At 38.2% G+C, this 22,263-nt stretch overlaps 1 protein-coding gene across 1 annotated transcript; it reads left to right on the top strand.

The window, feature by feature from the left end:
* Window positions 1-747: 747 nt before the first annotated feature.
* On the top strand, window positions 748-20,466 carry LOC128861186 (zinc finger protein rotund). The gene is made up of 3 exons (XM_054099127.1): window positions 748-1,675; window positions 11,733-12,834; window positions 14,190-20,466. Exons 1-3 carry the CDS (start codon window positions 836-838, stop codon window positions 14,504-14,506), a joined length of 2,259 nt encoding a protein of 752 aa, XP_053955102.1. The 5' UTR covers window positions 748-835; the 3' UTR covers window positions 14,507-20,466.
* Window positions 20,467-22,263: the final 1,797 nt, after the last annotated feature.

Raw genomic sequence — 22,263 nt, 5'->3', positions numbered from 1 at the left:
AAACGCTACGAATTTATTCCCCAACCATATATTTAAGAGCATTTTATTTATGCCTGAATTAAATTTCAAACCTAGCAGGTAGTCCATCTTGTACAACAAAAATATAATAGTAAGCCAGTGGAGGCCGAAGCTCAGGTAAAAAATAATTGAAGAAAATAATTGGCGCGTGCATTTCTGGTAGGTGTTTGGCCGAGCTCCTCCTCTTTTTAGTGGCCTTGATGTTGTTCCACAAATAGAGGGGCCTACAGTTTGAAGCCGATGCCGAACGGATATATTTTTTATGAGGAGCTTTTTTATGGCGTGCGTACTCCCGGATGGTAGCCACGCACCAACGCATTCGGCTACGGCGACCGCCCGAAAGCTTAGGTAGATACACACAACCCACATTGGAAAGGAAGCTCGCAACTCGAGAGGGCTTTTCAGCGCTTTATTTGTTTATTTTTTTATTTAACTTTTTTCAGGCTATACTTTTAAACTATTTTATAAAGCGTTAACTTACTATGAAGTATAAAAAGGATTTAAATTTGAATTTCCAACTCCCAATATATCTGTGAAGTGAAGTTATCAATTATGTATGTGTGGTATAAGTCTTGAGGTTCCATGCGGCAATTTTTCGACAAATATTTTAACAGTGAAATTGTAAAGCTAACTAAAAATAACGCAACATTATCAAAAATCGAAATAATACTAATAACAGCATTCGAGCTAGTGAAGAAATAAAAGTGCAAACCTAAGACATAAAAAAAATAAAAAAATAAAATAACTTGAAATTAAGAGTAGTTTTTAAAAAATATTTGAACTAAAACAAAGTGAAAACCTTATAAAGTCAACCGCAATGGAAGGCCGTCTCATCGAGTACCGTCCCATTGGTGGCGGCCTGGACTACCACCACAATTCGCCATTGATAGGCGAAATACCGCCCGCTGGTGGCGATTACACGCATGCCGTCCATCGATCCATCGATCAGTTGCGTAACAGTTTGAATGAGCGAGTGGCACTAGGACCGCTAAGCGTTTTCTCGAATTCCTCGGCCGATCTGCGCTCATCAGTATTATCCTACAGCCAGCAACAACAACAGCAGCAACAAGCCGCACAACCGCAACTTGGCCAACCACATCCCGGCCATCAGCAACAGCAGCAGCAGCAGCAGCAACAACAACAACAACAACAACAACTAACCGCACAATACGCGCAACTGGCAGCTGCTAGTGCGAGTAATGCCAGCGGCAGCGATTTACATGCACAACAACAGAAAGTTAGCACCACCACAGGTGTAGCGCAATCCAGCGCTGTATCAGTTGCCAGTGTCAACAGCAATAACAACAATAATGGTGTTGGAGGTGGTGGCGCGGGTGGAGGTGCAGTTCCAGTTAAGCTGACAGTCGACACAAATGCCATTGTCAGTTCGACGGTGCCGAATGGCGCACCTACGGTGGCTGGCAGTGGTGGAAGCGGCACAGTTTCTAGCGGTCCAGGCGGTGGTGGTGGACGTGGTCGCAAAGCGCGTATTTATCCAAACCCCAATCAGCACATCATTGTGACCAGCAATAGTGTGGATCACCATCACGCAGCCGCTGGACGGCATCATCATATTGGCACTGTTAGTGATGGCGGCGGCGGAAGTGTCGGTTCAACCACCAGTTCACCGCGGCATATGGACGTCAAGGATCCAAAGGTAGTTGCCATTTGTAGTTGTGTTGCAGGGTTGTTTTTATGCTTTTCAAAAGGGATCATGTTAATACAAATTTGTTGATTTTAGTATTAGTCATTTGAATACAAAGTTTAAGATGCAATCGCTTTTGAATTCGATTCAACATCATCAGAAAGCCTTGCAAGGTTTTTCTGAAACTTTCTCGTTCTTCGTTGATATTGTGTGAGACCAAAGCCTGCGATATATTGACCTTACTGAATTACTTGGCAAAACACAAAAAGACAGCCGAGAGATTCATTGAATTCCAAGAAAAATGTGAGCAGATGGTGATAATCCATATTCAATGGATTTTAGCCTCTACAGTAACTCAACATCCTTTGCAGTGGTGTGTCATGTAGTATTTGTTAAATGCTACCAGTCATCATGAGGCAATATTTTCTCCAGATATTCACCCAACAATGCACCATCTTTTTCGCCAAAGGCGGCCTCCTTCATTTTTTTTGTGAAAACGGTCCAATACGTCACTGTAGAATTACCCAGTGATCGTTCTTCCTTTTCCCATGAGAATGACGGCATTTGCATTCCAAACAATCGTCCCCACGACCTTTCTGCCCGATGGGAATGTCTTCGCCTTTTTGGAGAAGATTCACAAGGAGAAATCCATTGTTTTGATTGTTACTTAGTTTCTGGTGTGTAATGATGAATCCAGGTTTCATCAACGGTAACAACTCGACGCAAAAAGTTCTTCGAATCTCACTTAATTTGCTCCAAACACTGCTTCGGAGTTAACTGCCGCATCCGCTTGTTGTTGCTCGTGAGCAATCGCGCCACCCATCGGGCCGACAATTTTTTTATCACCAACTTTCGAGAATCATGTCGTCGACTTTTTGAATGATTTCCTTGGTAACCCCGTCTGCCGGGCGTCCTGGTCGCTCCTCATCAAAAAAGGATGTTCGCCCACAGTCCTCAGACAGTCATGCTAAACAATATAATATTGGATAGTCGAAAAAGTCTTTTCGTATTTTGTCAATAGATGTCGTTGGAGTTATCTATCTCCAGTGCTACCAATCACATTGTGTCATATCATATCGTGTTAGAAAGGTGACATTTTAAGCTTTAACCAAAAAACATTTAAATTCGGAGAAGTTGAAGTGAAAATAATGAAGAAATTCGCTATATTTTGAAATTTTTGTATAAAAAAGGGAAGAATGCCACGCAAGCCACCAATGAAATTTATGAAGTTTACGGAGACGATGCTGTATCAGTTCGTGTAGCACAACAATGGTTCGCTCGCTTCCGTTCTGGAAATTTCGATGTAAAAGATGCACCTCGCTCCGGTCGATCTATCGTTGAAAAAGTCGATGAAATTATGGAAAAGATTGACCAGGACCGTCACATAAGCTGCCATGACATCGCCAAGGCACTAAACATTCATCATCAAACGGTTTTGAACCATTTAAAAAAGGCTGGTTACAAAAGGAAGCTCGATGTTTGGGTACCACATGAATTGTCTGACAAAAATTTAATGAACCGAATTAACATCTGCGATTCTTTGCTGAAACGAATTGAAATCGAACCATTTCTGAAGCGAATGGTAACAGGAGACGAAAAGTGGATCAAATACGACAATAATGTGCGAAAAAGATTATGGTGCAAGGGTGGTGAAGCTCAACAAATGGTCGCAAAGCCAGGATTGACGCCTCGAAAGGTTATGCTGTGTATTTGGTGGGATTGGAAAGGAATTATCCACTATGAGCTGCTCCAGCCTGCTCGAACCATTGATTCTACACTTTACAGTAAACAACTGATGAGAGTGAAGCAAGCAAAGCAAGCAGAAAGGGCGTCGTCTCCATCAGGACAACGCTAGGCCACACACATCTTTGATGACTCGGCAAAAACTGGGAGAGCTTGGCTGGGAAGTTTTGATGCATCCACCATATACCCCTGACCTTGCACCATCGGACTACCATTTGTTTCGGTCAATGCAGAACTCCCTTAATGGAGTAAAGTTGGCTTGAAGAGAAGCCTGTGAAAATTACTTGTCGCAGTTTTTCGCCGAGAAACCACAAAAGTTTTACACTGATGGAATAATGTCTCTAGAAGAAAAATGGCAAAAGGTGGTCGACCAAAATGGTACATATTTGGTTTGATAAAGTTCATTATAAATATAAAAAAAAATGAGTTCACTACTACCCACTATATACACATATGAAACATTGTAATTTTACTACCGGTTATATGGGTAAGGCTCAAAGACTGAATGACTGTTATACCTATGTGGTTGCCAGATTACGCAGATCTCAAGCTAAGGCATTTTCTATAGACGATTCGCCAGAGAAATTTATTGACCAGGCGACAATTAGGTGCCTGCGTTCGACGATGTTGCGCTCGAAACTTGAGACATTCAATTATTTTTCAAGCGCATCCAAATACTGCGAAATTAGACTAATTTGTGTACTTGATCTCAGAGGCATTGCGGGAATCTACAGGATAGTTGAAGATCTAGTTAAATGGAAGATCTTTGAAGGGCTTCTCTGCAAAATTAGAGGATTGAGATTTCCTTCACTACCTGTGATCCGATCATAAGCTGAAAATATGTGATTTTTGTCAACTCAGTAGACAAGTGCTCTAGTTTTCAAGGTCGTGAATCCACCAGACCACGGGTGGATCAGTAGCCCTCGAGGGTTATAAAAGTCACAGTTCTCAAGTTGTGTGTATTCTTTCCGGATATTATCCACTAGCAAACCCGGCCCCCTTCGCTGGGCACACTAAAATAGAATAGATATGGTTTAGAACAGAAAATATATGATTTTCATATTATTTATTTCTTTATTCTTTATTCAAGCGCTTTGGCATAAACAATATGTTTTGTTTTTCTATTTGTTTTTGAGTAAATATAAAATATAAATTGAAAATCAAGAAAAAAGAAGATTGCTTTTAAATTTCAAATCAACGCATATGAATAAACAATCGTCTTTTTTCCTGATCATCCATGAATTTTTCGTTTCAATTTATATGTGCCATATAAATATGGGCATACTAGAAACTATTGCACAAAAAATCCAATCTGTGTTAAGTGTGCAGGCCCGCATAAAACTGCTAACTGTTCAATCGATAAAAGTAGTAACAATATTAAATGCGCACTCTGTGGCGAAAAACACACAGCCAATTATAAAGGATGTATGGTATACAAATCTCTGAGGGTGCAACGTTTTCCAGCTTTACGCAAAAAGGAACTCCAGAGTCCGGTACTGAACCCGCCGCAACAAGAAAACACAGTCGAACCCGCTAGAATCGGGTTATCAACCTATGCACAAGTAGCAGCACAAGCTACAAATAATAACACAGGTATGCCTAACCCTCAAAATGATGATATTCAAGAACTTAAAAAAATGATGAGCCAGCTCATCAATCAAATGACTAACATGATGAATATACTACTGGTCACCAAATTCGATGGACAAGCAAAGTAAAATGACAATAGCCTTATGGAATGCAAACGGACTAAATCAACATATTCTTGAAACTAAAACTTTTATAGACCAATACAACATTGACATACTATTGGTGTCAGAAACTCATTTTAATGACAAAAGCTACGTTAGTATTCCCGGCTACAAAATAATATGCACCAACCACCCTGACAACAGAGCACACGGCGGAACAGCTATTATACTGAGACAAAATATTATGTTTAACAAAATGGAAGATTATCAAATTGACCATCTGCAAGCAACGACGATATAAATAAATGACACTCTAGGCCAGCTTACCATATCAGTTGCTTACTGCCCTCCGAAACACAACAACAAAACAACACAATACGCTAACTACCTTGAAACACTTGGAAGTAGATTTATTGCCGGAGGAGATTATAACGCAAAAAATATGATGTGGGGTTCAAGATTAACAAACACGAAAGGAAAAGCATTACTTGACACCATCAGAGCGCGTAATTGTAATTATATAAGTACCGGAGAACCCACTTATTGGCCCTCTGACATTAAGAAAGTACCTGACTTACTTGACTTTTTTATCATGAAATCAATTAATCCAAACGTACTGACAATTGAATCTTGTCTTGAGCTCTCTTCTGATCACTCGCCAATTATACTAAGAACCCAACAACCACCGCAACAAAACTTAAATCCACCACTTTACAATCATCGTACAGACTGGAATGCGTTTACTGAGCTTTTGGAATCATATTTAGACACAAAAGTATCTTTGAAAACAGGCGATGAAATTGAGACAGCTGTAGCTTTTTTTAACGACAAAACTATTAAGGCAGTTAGTAAATCTACACCCTCTCCACCAACTAAAGTAAAAAATGACTACACACCTGATACGATAAAAAAGAAACTAAAACAAAAGAGAAAGCTAAGGAAGAAATGGCAGACAACACGATTTCCAGACGACAAGAAAAAGCTAAACAAATTGGGAAAAGATATAAGAGACCTACTTCAAAAGGAAAAAGACAAACAACTTAGCAATTATCTCAAAAATATCGACGCAACAAAATCCTCAAACTACACACTTTGGAAGGCGACGAAAAAAGTGGTGGGCGCCACAATACATTTACCACCAATAAAAACAACTAAAGAGAAATGGGCCCGAACCTCTTCAGAAAAAGCAACGGTCTTAGCTCAACATTTTAAAGATACTTTTGAAAATAATAATAACGACATAAATCTACTTATGCAGCAAACGAGAATAAGCAGCAAATTAAAAAAATCACACTTACGAAGATAAAACAATTAATAAAAACTTTAAAGAACAATAAATCGCCTGGATACGATCAAATTTCGGGAACAATTATGAAGCATATGCCTGACAAGGCAATAATTTATCTAAGAAATATTTTCAACGCTGCTATAAGTCTCAAATATTTCCCTAGTACCTGGAAAGTAGCTGAAATTATAGCGATCCCGAAACCTAATAAAAACGCTACACTAGCGACATCATATCGACCAATCAGCCTACTACCGACAATATCAAAAATTTTCGAGAAAATATTATTTGACCAGATAAATCCTATTATAACAAGCATGAATCTGATACCCCAACACCAATTTGGATTTAGGAAAAACCATTCAACAATCCAACAGATACATAGAGTAGTTCACAAAATTAATGACGACCTGAATAAAAAAAGAGTGTGCATGTCCATATACCTCGACGTAGCTAAAGCTTTTGACAAAGTGTGGCACCCTGGGTTACTCCATAAATTAAAAACACAACTACCTAATGACTTTTACCTTATGCTTAAGAGTTACATCCAAGACAGGAAATTCTATGTTAAATATAACGACGCATGTTCAGACATTCAACCTATGAACGCAGGCATTCCCCAAGGCAGTGTCTTAGGACCAACATTGTATCTATTGTACACGGCTGATCTACCGGAACCGAAGTCAGAAAACAGCATGATTGCAACATTTGCAGATGACACAGTCCTCATGGCATCTCATAAAGATACAAAAGTCGCAAAACAAAATTTACAAAACGAATTAAATGTGACATTAAACTGGTTCAAAAAATGGAACATCGAAATTAACGCTGACAAAACAATACAAGTAAACTACACAAACCGAAGGACAACCATTGAACCAGTTAGCGTTGGTAATTCTGACGTGAATATTGACACCAAAGCGAAATACCTGGGTATTACGATTGACTCGAAATTAAACTGGCAGGAGCATATAAAGAAAAAGCGAAATGAAGTTAAAAATCGTTTTAAGAAATTGTACTGGCTACTTGGACCTCAGTCCAATTTATCATTGCAAAATAAAGTACTTATTTATCGAACGATAATTGCTCCAATCTGGAAATATGGAATTGAGATTTGGGGCACTGCTGCAAAAAGTAATCTAAGTATACTTCAACGAGTCCAGTCTAAAATACTTAGGACCTTAACTAATGCACCTTGGTACATACCTAACGCAGATATTCATCGCGACCTTGACATCGATACTATTGATGAAACAATACAAAGCGCTAGCAGAAGACACATAAATAGATTATTAACGCACACAAATCCTATGATGAGAAGACTACCAAGTAAAGAAAAATCTACCCAAAATCGGCTTAACCGTCAAACACCAACAGATCTTGCAAAATCCATGTAATCAATTGTCAACTAATCGTATATGTTATTGTTAACCACTTGTTTTTAAATAATATGTATATATTTCTTCTAAATGAGCTTGGGGGCATTGGCCCTTCAATATCACTCTCATTCCATCTTTTTGTAAATCAAATTACTTATTGTCTAACGACAGGTGTAATATTTTATGGAAGAAATAATAAAAAAAAAATTTATATGTTTTATTAAGCATTGGAGCTTTTTTAACCATTATCCATTTATATTTTTCAAAAAAAAAACGAAAAAAATGTTTTTTCCACGAACACATAATTTCATTCGGATTTCACATTAAATTCTCAAATTTTGTAAGAAATTATTCATTGTTCCAAAATCGACTCCAAAAAAATTCACAAACAATTTTTACATGTTGCACTTACGTTTTTTCCTTATGACATCCAAATCAGAAAGAAATATTGGCACATTGTAACTCACACTGTCAATTTGACAGTTCAGTTCCGCCCCAAGCGTTAAAAAAGTAAGCGACATTATGGCTGGTTCAAAAGAACGCTGTACCCGTTGCCAGTGCTCCGAATTACAACCAAACTTTACGAAACCCATTTTAAATACTTACTTAACAATGTGCGTAAGTTTGGTTTAATTCGGTGCAAAGACACGGCTGGTCCACGTTTTGGCATATATTTCGAGACCCTAGTCATCAATAGGTATGAAAATTACCCCGTATTAAAGCACTTATCAACAGCTTTCATTTGATACCCATATTGTACAAACACATTCTAGGGTCCACGTTTTGGTCTCTATCTCGAGACCCTAGTCACGGAGCGGATGGAAATACTCTGAACTAAAGCATTCACCAACAGCTTTCATTTGATACCCATATTGTACATACACATCCGAAGGTTACCCGGGTCCACGTTTTGACCTATATCTCGAGACCCTATCTACCAATAGGTATTCAAACTATACGGAAATCATCTTCAATACCTACTTAACAGTGTGTGTAAGTTTGGTTTAATTCGGCTCAAAGACACGGCGGGTCCACGTTTTGGCATATATTTCGAGACCCTAGTCATCAATAGGTATGAAAATTACCCCGTATTAAAGCACTTATCAACAGCTTTCATTTGATATCCATATTGTACAAACACATTCTAGGGTCCACGTTTTGGTCTCTATCTCGAGACCCTAGTCACGGAGCGGATGGAAATACTCTGAACTAAAGCATTCACCAACAGCTTTCATTTGATACCCATATTGTACATACACATCCGAAGGTTACCCGGGTCCACGTTTTGACCTATATCTCGAGACCCTATCTACCAATAGGTATCCAAACTATACGGAAACCATCTTCAATACCTATTGAACAATGTGTGTAAGTTTGGTTTAATTCGGTGCAAAGACACGGCGGGTCCACGTTTTGGCATATATTTCCAGACCCTAGTCATCAATAGGTATGAAAATTACCCCGTACTAAAGCACTTATCAACAGCTTTCATTTGATACCCATATTGTACATACACAACCAAAGGTTACCCGGGTCCACGTTTTGACCTATATCTCGAGACCCCAGTCAGGGAGCGGCATGAAAAATACTCTGTACTAAAGCATTCACCAACAGCTTCAATTTTATATCCATATTGTACAAACACATTCTAGAGTCCACGTTTTGGTCTCTATCTCGAGACCCTAGTCACGGAGCGGCATGAAAAATACTCTAGACTAAACCATTCACCAACAGCTTCCATTCGATACCCATATTGTACATACACATCCGAAGGTTACCCGGGTCCACGTTTTGACCTATATCTCGAGCCCTATTTCCAAAATAGAATATAATCCATATTACTCGTGGATGATGTAGCTTTCGAATGGTGAAAGAATTTTTAAAATCGGTCCAGTAGTTTTTGAGCCTATTCATTACAACCAAACAAACAAACAAAGTTTTCCTCTTTATAATATTAGTGTAGATTAGGCAAACATTAAACTTGGCATTCGGTAAGTAGAAGTAGCAGTCGGTCCCTAAACCAATTCACTTAGCCCATTGCCGATCCGTTGTAATACCGGAGTATCACACATTTCATTTTAAGTGCAAACCCCATTGATCTGGCAGACATTGATATCTCTAAGGTTATTGTATAATTCAAGAACTATGAGCCAAAGTATCTAAACCTAGAGGCATGCCACGCTGGTCAGCCATGGTCACTTGGGCCATGTAGGTCCGTTGTGATACCACTGTGTAACATGAAACCTCAGTGTTTATTCAGCATGGACCGGATAATTTCGTAAGAGAGTCAGAATAGTATTGTTTAACACCTTTGCTCTACTCCTAGCTTACAGAGGAAGTGTTCTACTGTTTCTTCCTCTTCCTCTTTCTCGCCTCTACAACTTCTGCAGTATTCATGAGAAAACACTCCTAGAAGAGGGCCTACCAACAGCTGCCTACCTAACAACCAATGACCGGTGATATATGCCACGACCATCGAGATGTTCTCTGTTGAGAGGTTGAGCAATTCTCCTGACTATTCTTATCTATTTGCGACCAAATTAGCCCGGTTGTATCACAAATATTTTCTTCTCTCTATGACCTATGGACCTCTTGGAGAACATTATTTTTCTTTCTTAGTTTGCAAGTTGCCATAGGAATTACAATATTGTCTCTGTTTTCAAGCAGATGAGCAGCTGACTAGCTCATCAGCCATGCAATTTCCTTCAATATCTCTATGTCCCGAAACCCATATAAGACTGACCTTGAAGAGACTGAGATACTCTTCCTCCTTCTCATTCTTGTAGCTTCTGCAATAGTCGAGATGAGGTGCGTTCAATCTTCGAGCATGTCGATCTAGGAAACAGTGGCCTGTGTTCAAAGTAACTAACATAGATACATACGTTTTTCGTTGACGGGTCAAGTATGACCTTTGAGCTCCTGAAGTCCCATTTTAATCGAATTCATTTTGCAGCATTACGTATCATACTATCAACCCATCCCGTGTTGACTCAAGTGACTATGCTACTTGTACCACGCAGTTTGAAGATTGGGAGGGGTATACCTAGAATCTCCATATCCAGAGGGAGGTGCGTTGGAAGTTCGCTCTCGCTAATTTGTCTGCCTTACAACTCCCTGGTATGTCACTATGCCCTGGCACCCATATAAAATATTCCGCTCGTTATATATCTCGTTAAGAGATGCCCGGCATTTACGAGCAATGATGGCATTATTTCCGCTTGACTATCAGAGTGTAGTAGTAGTAGAGATTAATTCGAATTAAAGAATGCGAAATTATTTACGTATATTCAGCTATATTCGGCAAAATATTACTATCGGGGGGTGATAATCACCATTCGGTATCTTTATAGATATAATCTTGACTCTCTTCCAAGAGTCGAGAAAGATTGACGTTAATCGTTAAATTAAAAACCGTCACCGAGCAAAAGTAAAACACGTCTGCTCACGTCAACTCAACTTTATTAGATAAAGAAATATACAATATTTCAAGTTATATTAAGTTTATTCGAATTTTCATTTAAGTTTAAAAGCCTCAATATTTCTTTTTTAGTTCTACAATAAAATATTTAGGCTTTTGGCATTTAGGCCTTTGGGTTATTGTTTTAGTCATATTTTATAAAATTGTTATTTCAACCGAAACTTGCCGATCGTTTCGCAAATTCTGCCATAAAGTTGGTGGGCACAAACCGTCTTGCAGTATAAATCGCAAAAATTATTGCAACGCAATTGGGTTCAATCTCGAAATTTTAAGTTTCAATGAAGACTCTCTTCTAACTCATATTTATGCCGTTTTTAGTAAAGTTTGCCATGTAAGTGAACACCTTAAATCAATCCTTACTTAATGCTAAAAAAATCTACTAGCACAATTAAAAAATATTTACTTTTCAATTCATCAATCAATGTATATATACATAAGTACATGTCTACAATTCCACATAATCACTCAATTCCCTTTTCCTACGTGTTTTCAGATTTTCAGTTCGAAAGCAGACCTTCAGCTACATACCCAAATTCATATGCGCGAAGCCAAGCCCTACAAGTGTACGCAGTGTTCCAAGGCTTTCGCCAACTCTTCCTACCTGTCGCAGCACACTCGCATCCATCTCGGCATCAAGCCGTATCGCTGCGAGATTTGCCAACGCAAATTTACCCAACTGTCACATCTGCAACAACACATCCGCACCCACACTGGTGACAAGCCCTACAAATGCCGACATCCCGGCTGTCAGAAAGCGTTCTCACAACTCTCCAATCTGCAATCGCATTCGCGCTGCCACCAAACGGATAAGCCGTTCAAATGTAATTCCTGCTATAAATGTTTTTCGGATGAACCATCGCTGCTCGATCACATTCCGAAGCACAAGGAGTCTAAGCACCTGAAGACACACATCTGCCAATATTGCGGCAAATCCTACACACAAGAGACATATCTCACCAAGCATATGCAGAAGCATGCGGAGCGCACCGACAAGCGGCCGCCAATAGCGACACTTAATGCGAGTGGTAATGCCGTCGGGCCGGGTACGGCTATAGGCGGCAGTGCCAATAGCTTAAACAATAGCGCGTCGGGTGGCAACGCCAATGGCGGCAATTTAGCGGGTAGTGGTGTTGTTGGTGCGGCGGGTGGTGGTTTAGGTGGTACAAGCACGAGCGCAAGTGGCTTGTCGAATGCGAATCCGCATAATCGTCAAACTCTAGGCTTGCCGCCGGTGTCAATAGCGCCCACCGAGCATTCCTATTGGCCCAAGGTTAGTCCGGACTCGGCGGCCAATATGACGGACGTCATGCATCAGCAGCAACAGCAACATCAGCAGCAACAACAACAACATCAGCAACAACACCATCACCAACAGCAACAGCAACACGGCGGACAGCAGCACCATCACCAGCAGCAACAACAGCAGCCGCAGCAGCAACCACCGCAACAACAACAGCATATGGACTTTCCGCCGGTAAATACGGGTGGAGGTAGTGCGAGTGGTGGTGGAGGCGGTGCTTCAGGGGGACCTCCAAACGGACATGGTGAATTGCAGGCGCATCACCGCATGAGTGACAATGGCCGTGAGGATATCGGTGAGTTGGCCGAAAAGCAACTATGCAGCTACAATCAATGTCAACTTTCTTACTAGGTTTTGAAACTGCAGGCTCAAACTAATTTTTTTTATATATATTTTTCATTTGTTTAGTTTTTTTTAATTTTGAGCCTAACAGACTCAAACTAAAGGCTAACTGTGTATAGCCTTAAACTAACGTCTGAATTTTAAGCTAATGAACTCTCAAAATTTTTGTATTTTACCAAATCTTACTCTAACTACGGGGATTAGATTTGAATGAAGCTCAAAAAACTAAGTAAATTTTCCAAGCATTGAAGCGGATTATCCTGCAAACTTGTAGCGATGAGTTAAATATTTTCATTTGTACTCGATGCCCGGCTGGGCCCCGGCCGTGAGCTTTTTGCCGCAGCACTCGTTGCCCGGCACCTGCGCACCCATGAACGAATCAAATCTTCATTTGGGGCAGCACGTAAATGTCGAATATTGTCATAAAATCTACAGCAATTGCACACGAATCATTGGCCTTGAAATACGCTTTGATTGCGGGCGCGCGCTGTCCAGCCGTCTACTGTGCCAGCGGGACTAAATAAGTCGCACGATTAACGAATCTAACGCGGTTCCCTCCCCGCTCATACGCTAAGCGTTTACGAAGAAACTTTACATTTTAAACCTAATTCTTCCATCGGACACCCTGTACTTATAAGCGACTTGCTAATTACACAGCTTTACAAGCAATTAACGCTGTTCCCAAGAACCAGGCCATCCAATTCCTTTGTAAAATCTGTCACTGGGAATAAAAATTCTGGATAAAATTGAAGCAAATTCTAAGCAGCCTAAACTCCTATTTGTGGATCACCATCAAGACCACACAACAATTTAGAGCAGAAGCTCTGCCAAACGCCCAAAAAGTTTGTGTTACAGGTTTTGAAAGCATAGCGTGGGCATGGGAGCAAGACGTGATCAATATCTACTTCCCTCTCCGTACAGGTTGGGCCGTTTTTGGAACTGAATCAACAATCAATTGATAGTTACAGTTCCAATATTGGCCTTCATAAATTCTAGTGCCTGCCTGCAGCTTATTAGTACTACATCAATTTTGTGCTCAGTTAATTCCGGGCTTATAGATGTCAGCCAAACCTTCTTCCTGCTTACTGATTCGCTAGCGATCCTGACGAGACCTTGTACTCCTCAATGCATATTTTGGTTCTGAACCTCCGTTTATGCTACAAAAAAATAGCTCCCAATTATGCATCCTTTTAGAGAACTCGAAGAACTACATAAACAACAACTACTAGCTAATCTGAATTAACTAATCAAAAGAGAATATCAATTTTAATTTCACAACCTAACCTCCACTTTTATCTCTCATTTCAGTATCCACACCTTCCACGGTCGGTCCTTACGATGCGGCCAGTATTACGAAGACCACCAGCAATTCAGCATTCACACCCATCAATTCAATGCCGCCGCACTTGAACACACTCAGTCACCATCCCATGGCACAGCGGCCCTATCTCTATGATGCTATAAGTTTCCAGAATAAAAATGTCAATCAAAACAATTCGAACTCATTTCCAAATCAACTGATATCGCTGCATCAAATAAGAAACTATGCGCACCAACCGGCAGGTTTAATGGCCGGCGAACATTTACTGGGCGTTAGTGTGGGGCCCGGTAAGGACAAGGGATAGCTGTACTTTTAAGTGCGAAAGCACTGCAGATAGAAGGAGGATTGCCTAATAGATGAGCTCAGAGGATGTGTGAACTAAGAATGGCAAATTTCCGAAGGGTAATAAAAAGAAAGATGTCATACTTTATAAGGAATGCAGTGAGTGAATTAAATGATGAGGTAGTGAGTAAGAAAAGGCAGTATGGTGTGCCCAGTATGCAAGGTGGTCCAAATATAGGTTTTTTTTTTAATCAGCTTGAAATGAAATGCTCGGAATCTTATCATTAACAGTTAACACAGCTCCGCAAAATGAAAGGACTCATTTTAGGCTTAAAAAGCGTTGAGAAATATTTCAAACTTATTTCTAATGGTAGTGTTGGGCTGCTCAAATATGTGTTTATTGAGGCAAATTTCGAAAAGTGGACTCCCACTGAATGGATCGAGAGCACAGACATAAGTTTGAACGATCTCCGGTTATGATTCATATATTTTAATGGTAATGTGAAGAGTTTCCAATGAAGCAAAAATTAACAGAAAGAAAAGATAAGTGCCAATTTTTTCACTTTTAAAAAGATACTTTTGTTTAGAACACCCTGTATGCATGCGCGCAGAAAAGAATATGAAAGAGTTAGTCGCACTGCCGAGCGGGGGCGGCAATTCTTCATCAATTTCAATACGTCCTCCGTGTGCGCCACATGTGTAAAATATGACAAGGATACGTTTTTTCTTCTAAGTAGTTAAGTTATTATTTTGTTTGTATGCAGTTATGTGAAAGTTTATTGTACACCTATTAAGATTATTTAGTTAAGGTATGAAATAAGTTCGAACAATTCACTTACCGTCCATTCACTTTGAAGTTTTATCGGATAATACGTCAATCTCTACAATGCCTTTGGTCTCGAATTTCTTGCGCATCGTAAATCATTATTTCTAGAGCATCCAAATCGATCATCCGGTGCTCTTTTTTCTTGTACAAGTCGCCACAGGAATTCTTTGTGCATCAGCTGAGTTTTTGTTTTTAAGGTTTCCAGAAATCTACCCTTTTAACCCAGTGCATTAGGCTACATATTTCTACGCCTTCTGTTTCGATACATCATTTTGCAGACTTTTCCAAGTTGTCATATGAGTTTACAATACCCTTCTTAGGAGAACTTACACGAAAAATATTGGTCGGGCGAAATTTGTTGTAACATCAAATTTTCATCATCTCTCAAACCATTTTTTTCTTTATGAAGCGTACTATGTTTAACAAAAAGCTCATTAATTCTCTTTGTTGTAAACAAAATGACGCAAGTAGATTTGAGATCTTTTCTAAGGCAACGGACATCAATTTTTGGTGCGGTATCTACTGCTTTCTGCCAATTATATCCTTAATTTGTTTTTTCGTTTTTCGCAATTGCCCAATATTTCCCAATGGGTCGCAATCGTGGACAGTTTGGTGGGTTGTGGTCATGTTTTTGCAAGCGGTCATTCAAATAAAATTTTTGATTTTTAGAGACCGTGGTAATGAACGTTTTGCAATTCATACTACACTAGCAGATGGTTTGCCAAACCAAATATTTTTTAGGGAACTTGCCCAAAAAGTTTACTTTTCCTCCATTTTTACTAAATTTTTTTCGTACTCACATTTCTAGTGACTTGCTTAGGGAGCCGATTTGTCAAGAGTGCACGAGAAAGCTGCTTACTGAGCAAACCTGTTAATATGGAGTTCATGATGCAACTCTAGCAAATTGAAAGTAACTTTTTATATTTTTTTTTTTTTGGCTTTGGGTCAAATAAAGTAAGACTTTTAGAAGTAATCCGCCAGAAAGTTGGAAAACGCTTTCTCAAACTATTCGTACTTTCTGTTTCTTCGCGAGGGAAAGCAAACATTTTTGCTAGAAAAGTTAAATCGAAAAGCCCTTTTTTGTCTGACAGCAGCCTGAGGCACAAACAGAGAAACGGGAATGAGATTCGTTCGCGGTTACAAAACTCTCATCAAGGCGAATTTGAATTGTTGAGATCGACGTGGGAACGTGGGGTATTTGATGGTGGGCAAACCAAGTTCACGAACAGTTCACTGGTCACTGGTGATTACTACAGAAGGTCGAGCAACTAACTAGAAATTGATTTACCAGTCAATGAATCAACCAATGAGCAAATTAGCTACAAGTATATAGACTATTCAATTATGAGTAAAAATATAAAAATAGCTGAGCGTAAAATCAACAGACTTTTAAATAGTGAATTCATGAATTTAATTAAAGTAATGGGGAGAAGTTGAAGAGCAGTAAGTGTTGCAAAACAAATACATATTTATATAAAAATATACATACATACATGTACTTGTATATACCTATAAATAATAGTAATTGTAATTTTAATTGTTTAATGACTCAAAACTAATTTAAGTGCATTTAAGTCCATAGCAAACGAAACGAAAGGTTAAAATATAAACAAATTCAAATGTTTGACTGTAATTTTACATACATTTATTTATAATACTTACATAAGTCTAACTGTGTACTATTAAACATGCGTACATAAACTAGCACAAATAAAACACCATCACATTAAGAAAGAAAATATACAACAAATATTTATGCAGGAAACGGGCATGAAAATACAACTAACTATTATTAATTAATAACAATTTATGTAAAAAGAAAAACAAAAAGTATGAGTAAAAAATATGCATTGCGCATAAAAATATGCAAAACAGAATATATATGAAAAAAAAATTATTAAAATTAAAACAGCATTAACTAATAATTAAAAAGGATTTGTAAACCTATAAAAAATTAAAAAAATATATATATATATTAATGCTAAATGATTATAAATCATCAAAAAGTTCAGTTAATTTCCTTGCATTACTTCGCCAGTGAAATTAATAATATTCTCTACGCGCGCAGTTGAATCACTGCTTATTGCCCGACTCCACGATTTGCAAAACTTTGTTCTAATTTTCAATGATTGACCTACTAAATTTTTTTGGCAGCATGCGCTGTCTTTTTTTGGTCGTAGTGGTACTGAGAAAATCATAGAATTTTCGCTTTTCTCCTTACTTTTATTCTAGAACGTTGTAGCCCCCAACTGGCTGCATTGAATACAAGGTATTCTAAAAGTGACGCCTAGATGACAGTAGTGAATAATTCCTGGACGGTAATGACGGTTTTTAATGTCATCTTAGACATTTGTGAAGCAAACAGATGTAGAATGTCGCAGGATAAAACAAAGCTAATTTTCTGTGAATTGTGTGGACAAAACAGGTGCAAACTTATAATAAAGAACTAAGAAGAAGGAGAGCAACGCTATAAAATCACGTAAACGTATGCAAATTATCTCTAAGAACAACACATCGCAAAATTAATGATTTTTTGAGTCCACAATTGAAAGGTTGGTGGAAAAATTTCTAAAAATTGGTTCTATCGAGTATAGAAAAAGGACTGAAAGCCTTAAAACTGGACGTTCTGTTGAGAAAATTGTTGCTGTAGCGCAAAGTGTTGCTGAAAAAATTCAGGGTCTTACAGTTTTAAGCCGACCCCGAACGGCAAATGGTTTTTATGATGAGCCTTTCCATGGCAGAAATACCATCATTAGAAGAAACTTTCTCTTCATTTTGCTGTTTCACGGACGAGCATTCGAACCTATGCACTACCAAATGGTAATCACGCTACGGCGGTCGCCACCCAAAAGATTATGACACCCAAAATAAGCCATAAGACAAATGTATTTTCATGTAGACATAATATTTTGTGTTTTGTGTCTTTGAATAAAACTGAGTTAAAAAAAACCGTACAGTTTATCTGTCACATAAATATGTCACTTAAGACACTTGAACGAACCTCGTTTGGTCAAGAAAAAATTTTTGTTTTTTAACAATGGATCAGAAAATAAAATACAGGAAACAAAAGTAAAAAATCTTTTTTGGTTTCTGTTTTACACGCTTTTAAAGAAACACCCACCATTTCATGAGGAGGGGCCTTAATAATGATTTTGAGTTTCTAAAATACCCATTAACAAGGGATTTCAGCAGTCCATCATCTAGTAACCAACATTACTAGACAAAAACATATAAATTTGTAGTTGGATCATGGACTGCTGAAATCCCCTTGGTAGCGAACGTGTTAATGTTGTATTCCCACGGCTCATTCGTAATTCACTTTAGTAGCCTCCGCTCTTGTTCTTGTGCTTTGCTACAAGTATTATTATTGCTTTACAACTTCGTTGATGGTAAAAACTAAATTTTAAGCTAAAGTTTTACTTAATTTCTTTCTTCCATTTGCCAACAATAAGAAAAAGTGCCAAAAAATGCCAGCAGGCCGGCTAAATGGCGTTCTTAGAAATATTAGGCGAGCAGATAAATGAGTTGCGTGGCTGCCAGGAAAACTGCCATATGCTATTAGAAATATTAGAGGAGTTACAGAAACTAGAATACAATTTGGTCTTCTCTACAATTCTTGCGGTGTTCAGCAGCCTCCGCGACATACTTTTCAATATCTCTTTCAGAACATTTTTTTTTGATTTTCTCTTCCATTATTAAAACTTTACTTTTTCCTGTTATTACTCAACGTTTGTTGATTTTGTTTTGATTTACGCTTGCCTTTTGTTAATTTCAATGAATTTTCTTTAAAAATTGGAAAAGACAATGCTTTGTCCGTAATTCGCAAATTGAAAATGATTTACTTACAAATCAGGTAATTCGCCGTTACAATTTTGCAAGGCAAATTACATAGTTAGGTGGGTAAATAGAAAATGAATTACGCATGATAGAGCGAATTATGAATAAGAGAGCGAATTAAGGATAACAGGATATCATACTAATATCATGCGTTTAAAAAATAAATTTTTTTTTAATTTAGTGTTTCGAAACTTAAGTTAATGAAATAATTTTGCAAGGCTATCCAAATTCAATGAAAAGCAATGGTTTTGGTTAAAAAAAGTCCAAATAACTGTATTTCTTGGCAAACTGTATATCTAAAATAACAACTTCACTCTCAGGTATATCCAAAGTCACTTAAAAACATACGTCGCTCCATTATTTTCCCTATCAGACGGATCCCTGCAACTGCGACAAAAGTTCCCTTGATACACAAATATTTTATTGTCTCTTAGCATAATAAATGTATCGATACTAATATTATATGATTTATCATAAGTAGGTAGGGTGAGATCGTGGAAGTATCAGTCCGACACTGCCCAAGTAGCGGTAAAGCAATACCATTTTGATACCATTTTAAGACCTCCAACGGGCAGATATCTACAGGTATAGCCAGCCAAAGCTGTTGATATAGTGGAGAAGATTGATAAGATTTAGGTTGACACACTGCCCTAGGCTGTCGAAGAAAGGAGCATCCAGTAACCTTAATCGTCTAGCTACCAAATCCGGACATTTACAGTGAAAGTGCGCAACAGTCTTCGAAAGGACCCCACAGCTTCTGGAGTGAGAGTTAAAACCATTTACCAAAACCTAGCTTTTCCGCGTCTGTGCCGATCGTCCAATGACCGGAAAACACCGCTACGACACAAATTTAATGACGTAGAGTGCCCACGATTTTCTGCGCCCTGCGTCCATCGTACTGGGGCCGAAGGGACACACGAAGAGCTGAAGCTCCATCTGTTTTTCACATCTCTGAGGATGCAATTCCCTTTAAAAACAGTCAGGGTGATGCCGATGACTGGGTAGGAGGCGAAACTTTAAAGTTCTTCAAGAAATTATTTTAATTGGAAAATCAAAAAGTGTACATGCAGCATTACTATATGAAATCTAAAATGCAAGTGCTTAATTCAAAAGCAAAAAATTTAATTAATTAAAACAAGAAAAAATTTAAAATTAAATAAAAAAAGGAAAAAAAATTTAATATTGCACGATTTCTATTTCACATAAGTACTGAAGGTGTATAATTATGTATGTATGTATTTACTTGTATATTTGAAGACACGAATGAAAAAGCTACGGAAAACATTATTAGTTAATAATAAATAATGAACAAATATGAGATGAACAATATTTGAAAAAAAATATTTTAAAAAAATATTTCAAAAAAATTAAGAAAAACTTAGATACTAAAACAAGACGCTTCTTAAAGCAACAACTATTGCAACTATTTTAATTGTCAATAAGTGTTTATAAATTAATTTAAATGTAATTGTAATTGTACGTGTAATTATCGAAATAAAGTTACTTAAATGAATGTCCTAAATTAAAATATGAAAATTAAAGAAAATTGTAAAAAATTAAACACACAACTGGTTTTACTAATTCTTATTTGCCTATTTTTTTTGTAGCTTTTTTACTATTTCCTTACATGAATTAATTTTTTTTGCTGCAGCAAATACTCAATAACACATGGGCCGAAGAGTCCCAGGCCTAACACCTAAATGGCATTGGGTTTATTGCATTCAACTCTTTTTCACTTAGTACTAACCTAAAAAGGGCTGATGTTAAAATTTCATGATATTCAATTCATTCTCCTTCTTCAGGTCCTTAATCCCTCGCGGGCATAGGACATCAACCACACCTGCGCACCACCACTTGCGATTTTTGGCAATGTACTTCAATTGATCTAGTTTTTTGTGAACGCTGACGTTGATATTACGCCACACAGAAGACAGCATACCAAAAGCGGCTCTAGCTTTACCAATTCGAGATTTGACATCTTCAACCGCACCACCAAAAGCTGCTACCTCGCTTCTAAGATATGCAAAGAACTTAACACATTCCACTGGTGCACCGGAAATATTTACATTTGCTGTTGCTTTGTTAGTCAAACTTAAAATGTTTGTCTTACGGCAATTAATTTTTAAGCCGACAGTTATAGCATTTTGCTCAGAGACTCAGCCATACCATTTTGTGCTCTAGGAAGCATACGTCGTCAGCATAATGGAGATGTAAAAGATAAATAAATATGTCCCATCTCAGTCCGCAGTTTCGATGGGGTAGCTGAGCAGCTTCCAAGACATCACCAATAACAAGCAAAAAAAAAAAACGCTTTCACGTATGTATATCAAAGGGGTCAGACAGTGCCCCTTTATGTAGCACGCGGCAGAAGCATTTTCGTATGTTGTCCGTATTAAAGATATAATTTTATCCGGTACATTTCTTCGTGCTAAAGCCGCCCAAATCAAGCCCCACTTAACGTTGTCAAAAGCTTTCTTAAAATCTATAAATACCATATGCATGTCTGTGTTATATTCCGCACTCTGCTCGATGATAATTCGTACCGTATTAATGTGATCAGTACACGAAGAACCCGGTCGAAAGCGCGCCTGTTCTGCACATACGGAATCGTATAAAGCCTTTTTACTCGTTCAAGAAGGATCACTCCTGGTATGATTTTTGCCACGCCAATTGTCGCAGATTTGCAGATCGCGTTTTTTTTTTTGGAATCTTAACGATTGTGCCCTCATTCCACTCCTCCGGGAAGTGTTCATTATTCTAATCAGCTTGAATAAGAGGGCAAAATATTGAGGCAAATTATGCGGGCTGGCATTTAATTCATTAGTTCAATTCATTCGTTCGTGAGTTTTTGTGCTAAGAGTGACGCTACTTTTGTCAAAACAATGGATCAAAAAGAATTTCGTATTTTAATTTTCCACTACTTCTTGATGGAAAAGTGAATGGATCCATGGAAGCAATGTTCAAGTCCTCTGTCAGCTCTCTGACGGATATTTTGCAGTTATTTTTCATTTCACTTTATTGATGTTTTCAGTTTTCGTGGCCTGCAGCTACGTTCGTCATTTTCGATGCACTCATGAGCTCTCCTAAATCGTTCATGTTACTCGGTAACAGCTCTT

Source organism: Anastrepha ludens, chromosome 2 (assembly GCF_028408465.1).
Source record: "Anastrepha ludens isolate Willacy chromosome 2, idAnaLude1.1, whole genome shotgun sequence".
Lineage (NCBI taxonomy): Eukaryota > Metazoa > Arthropoda > Insecta > Diptera > Tephritidae > Anastrepha > Anastrepha ludens.
The sequence above is the reverse complement of the archived record's forward strand: the minus strand, read 5'-3'. Positions and strand labels throughout refer to the sequence as shown.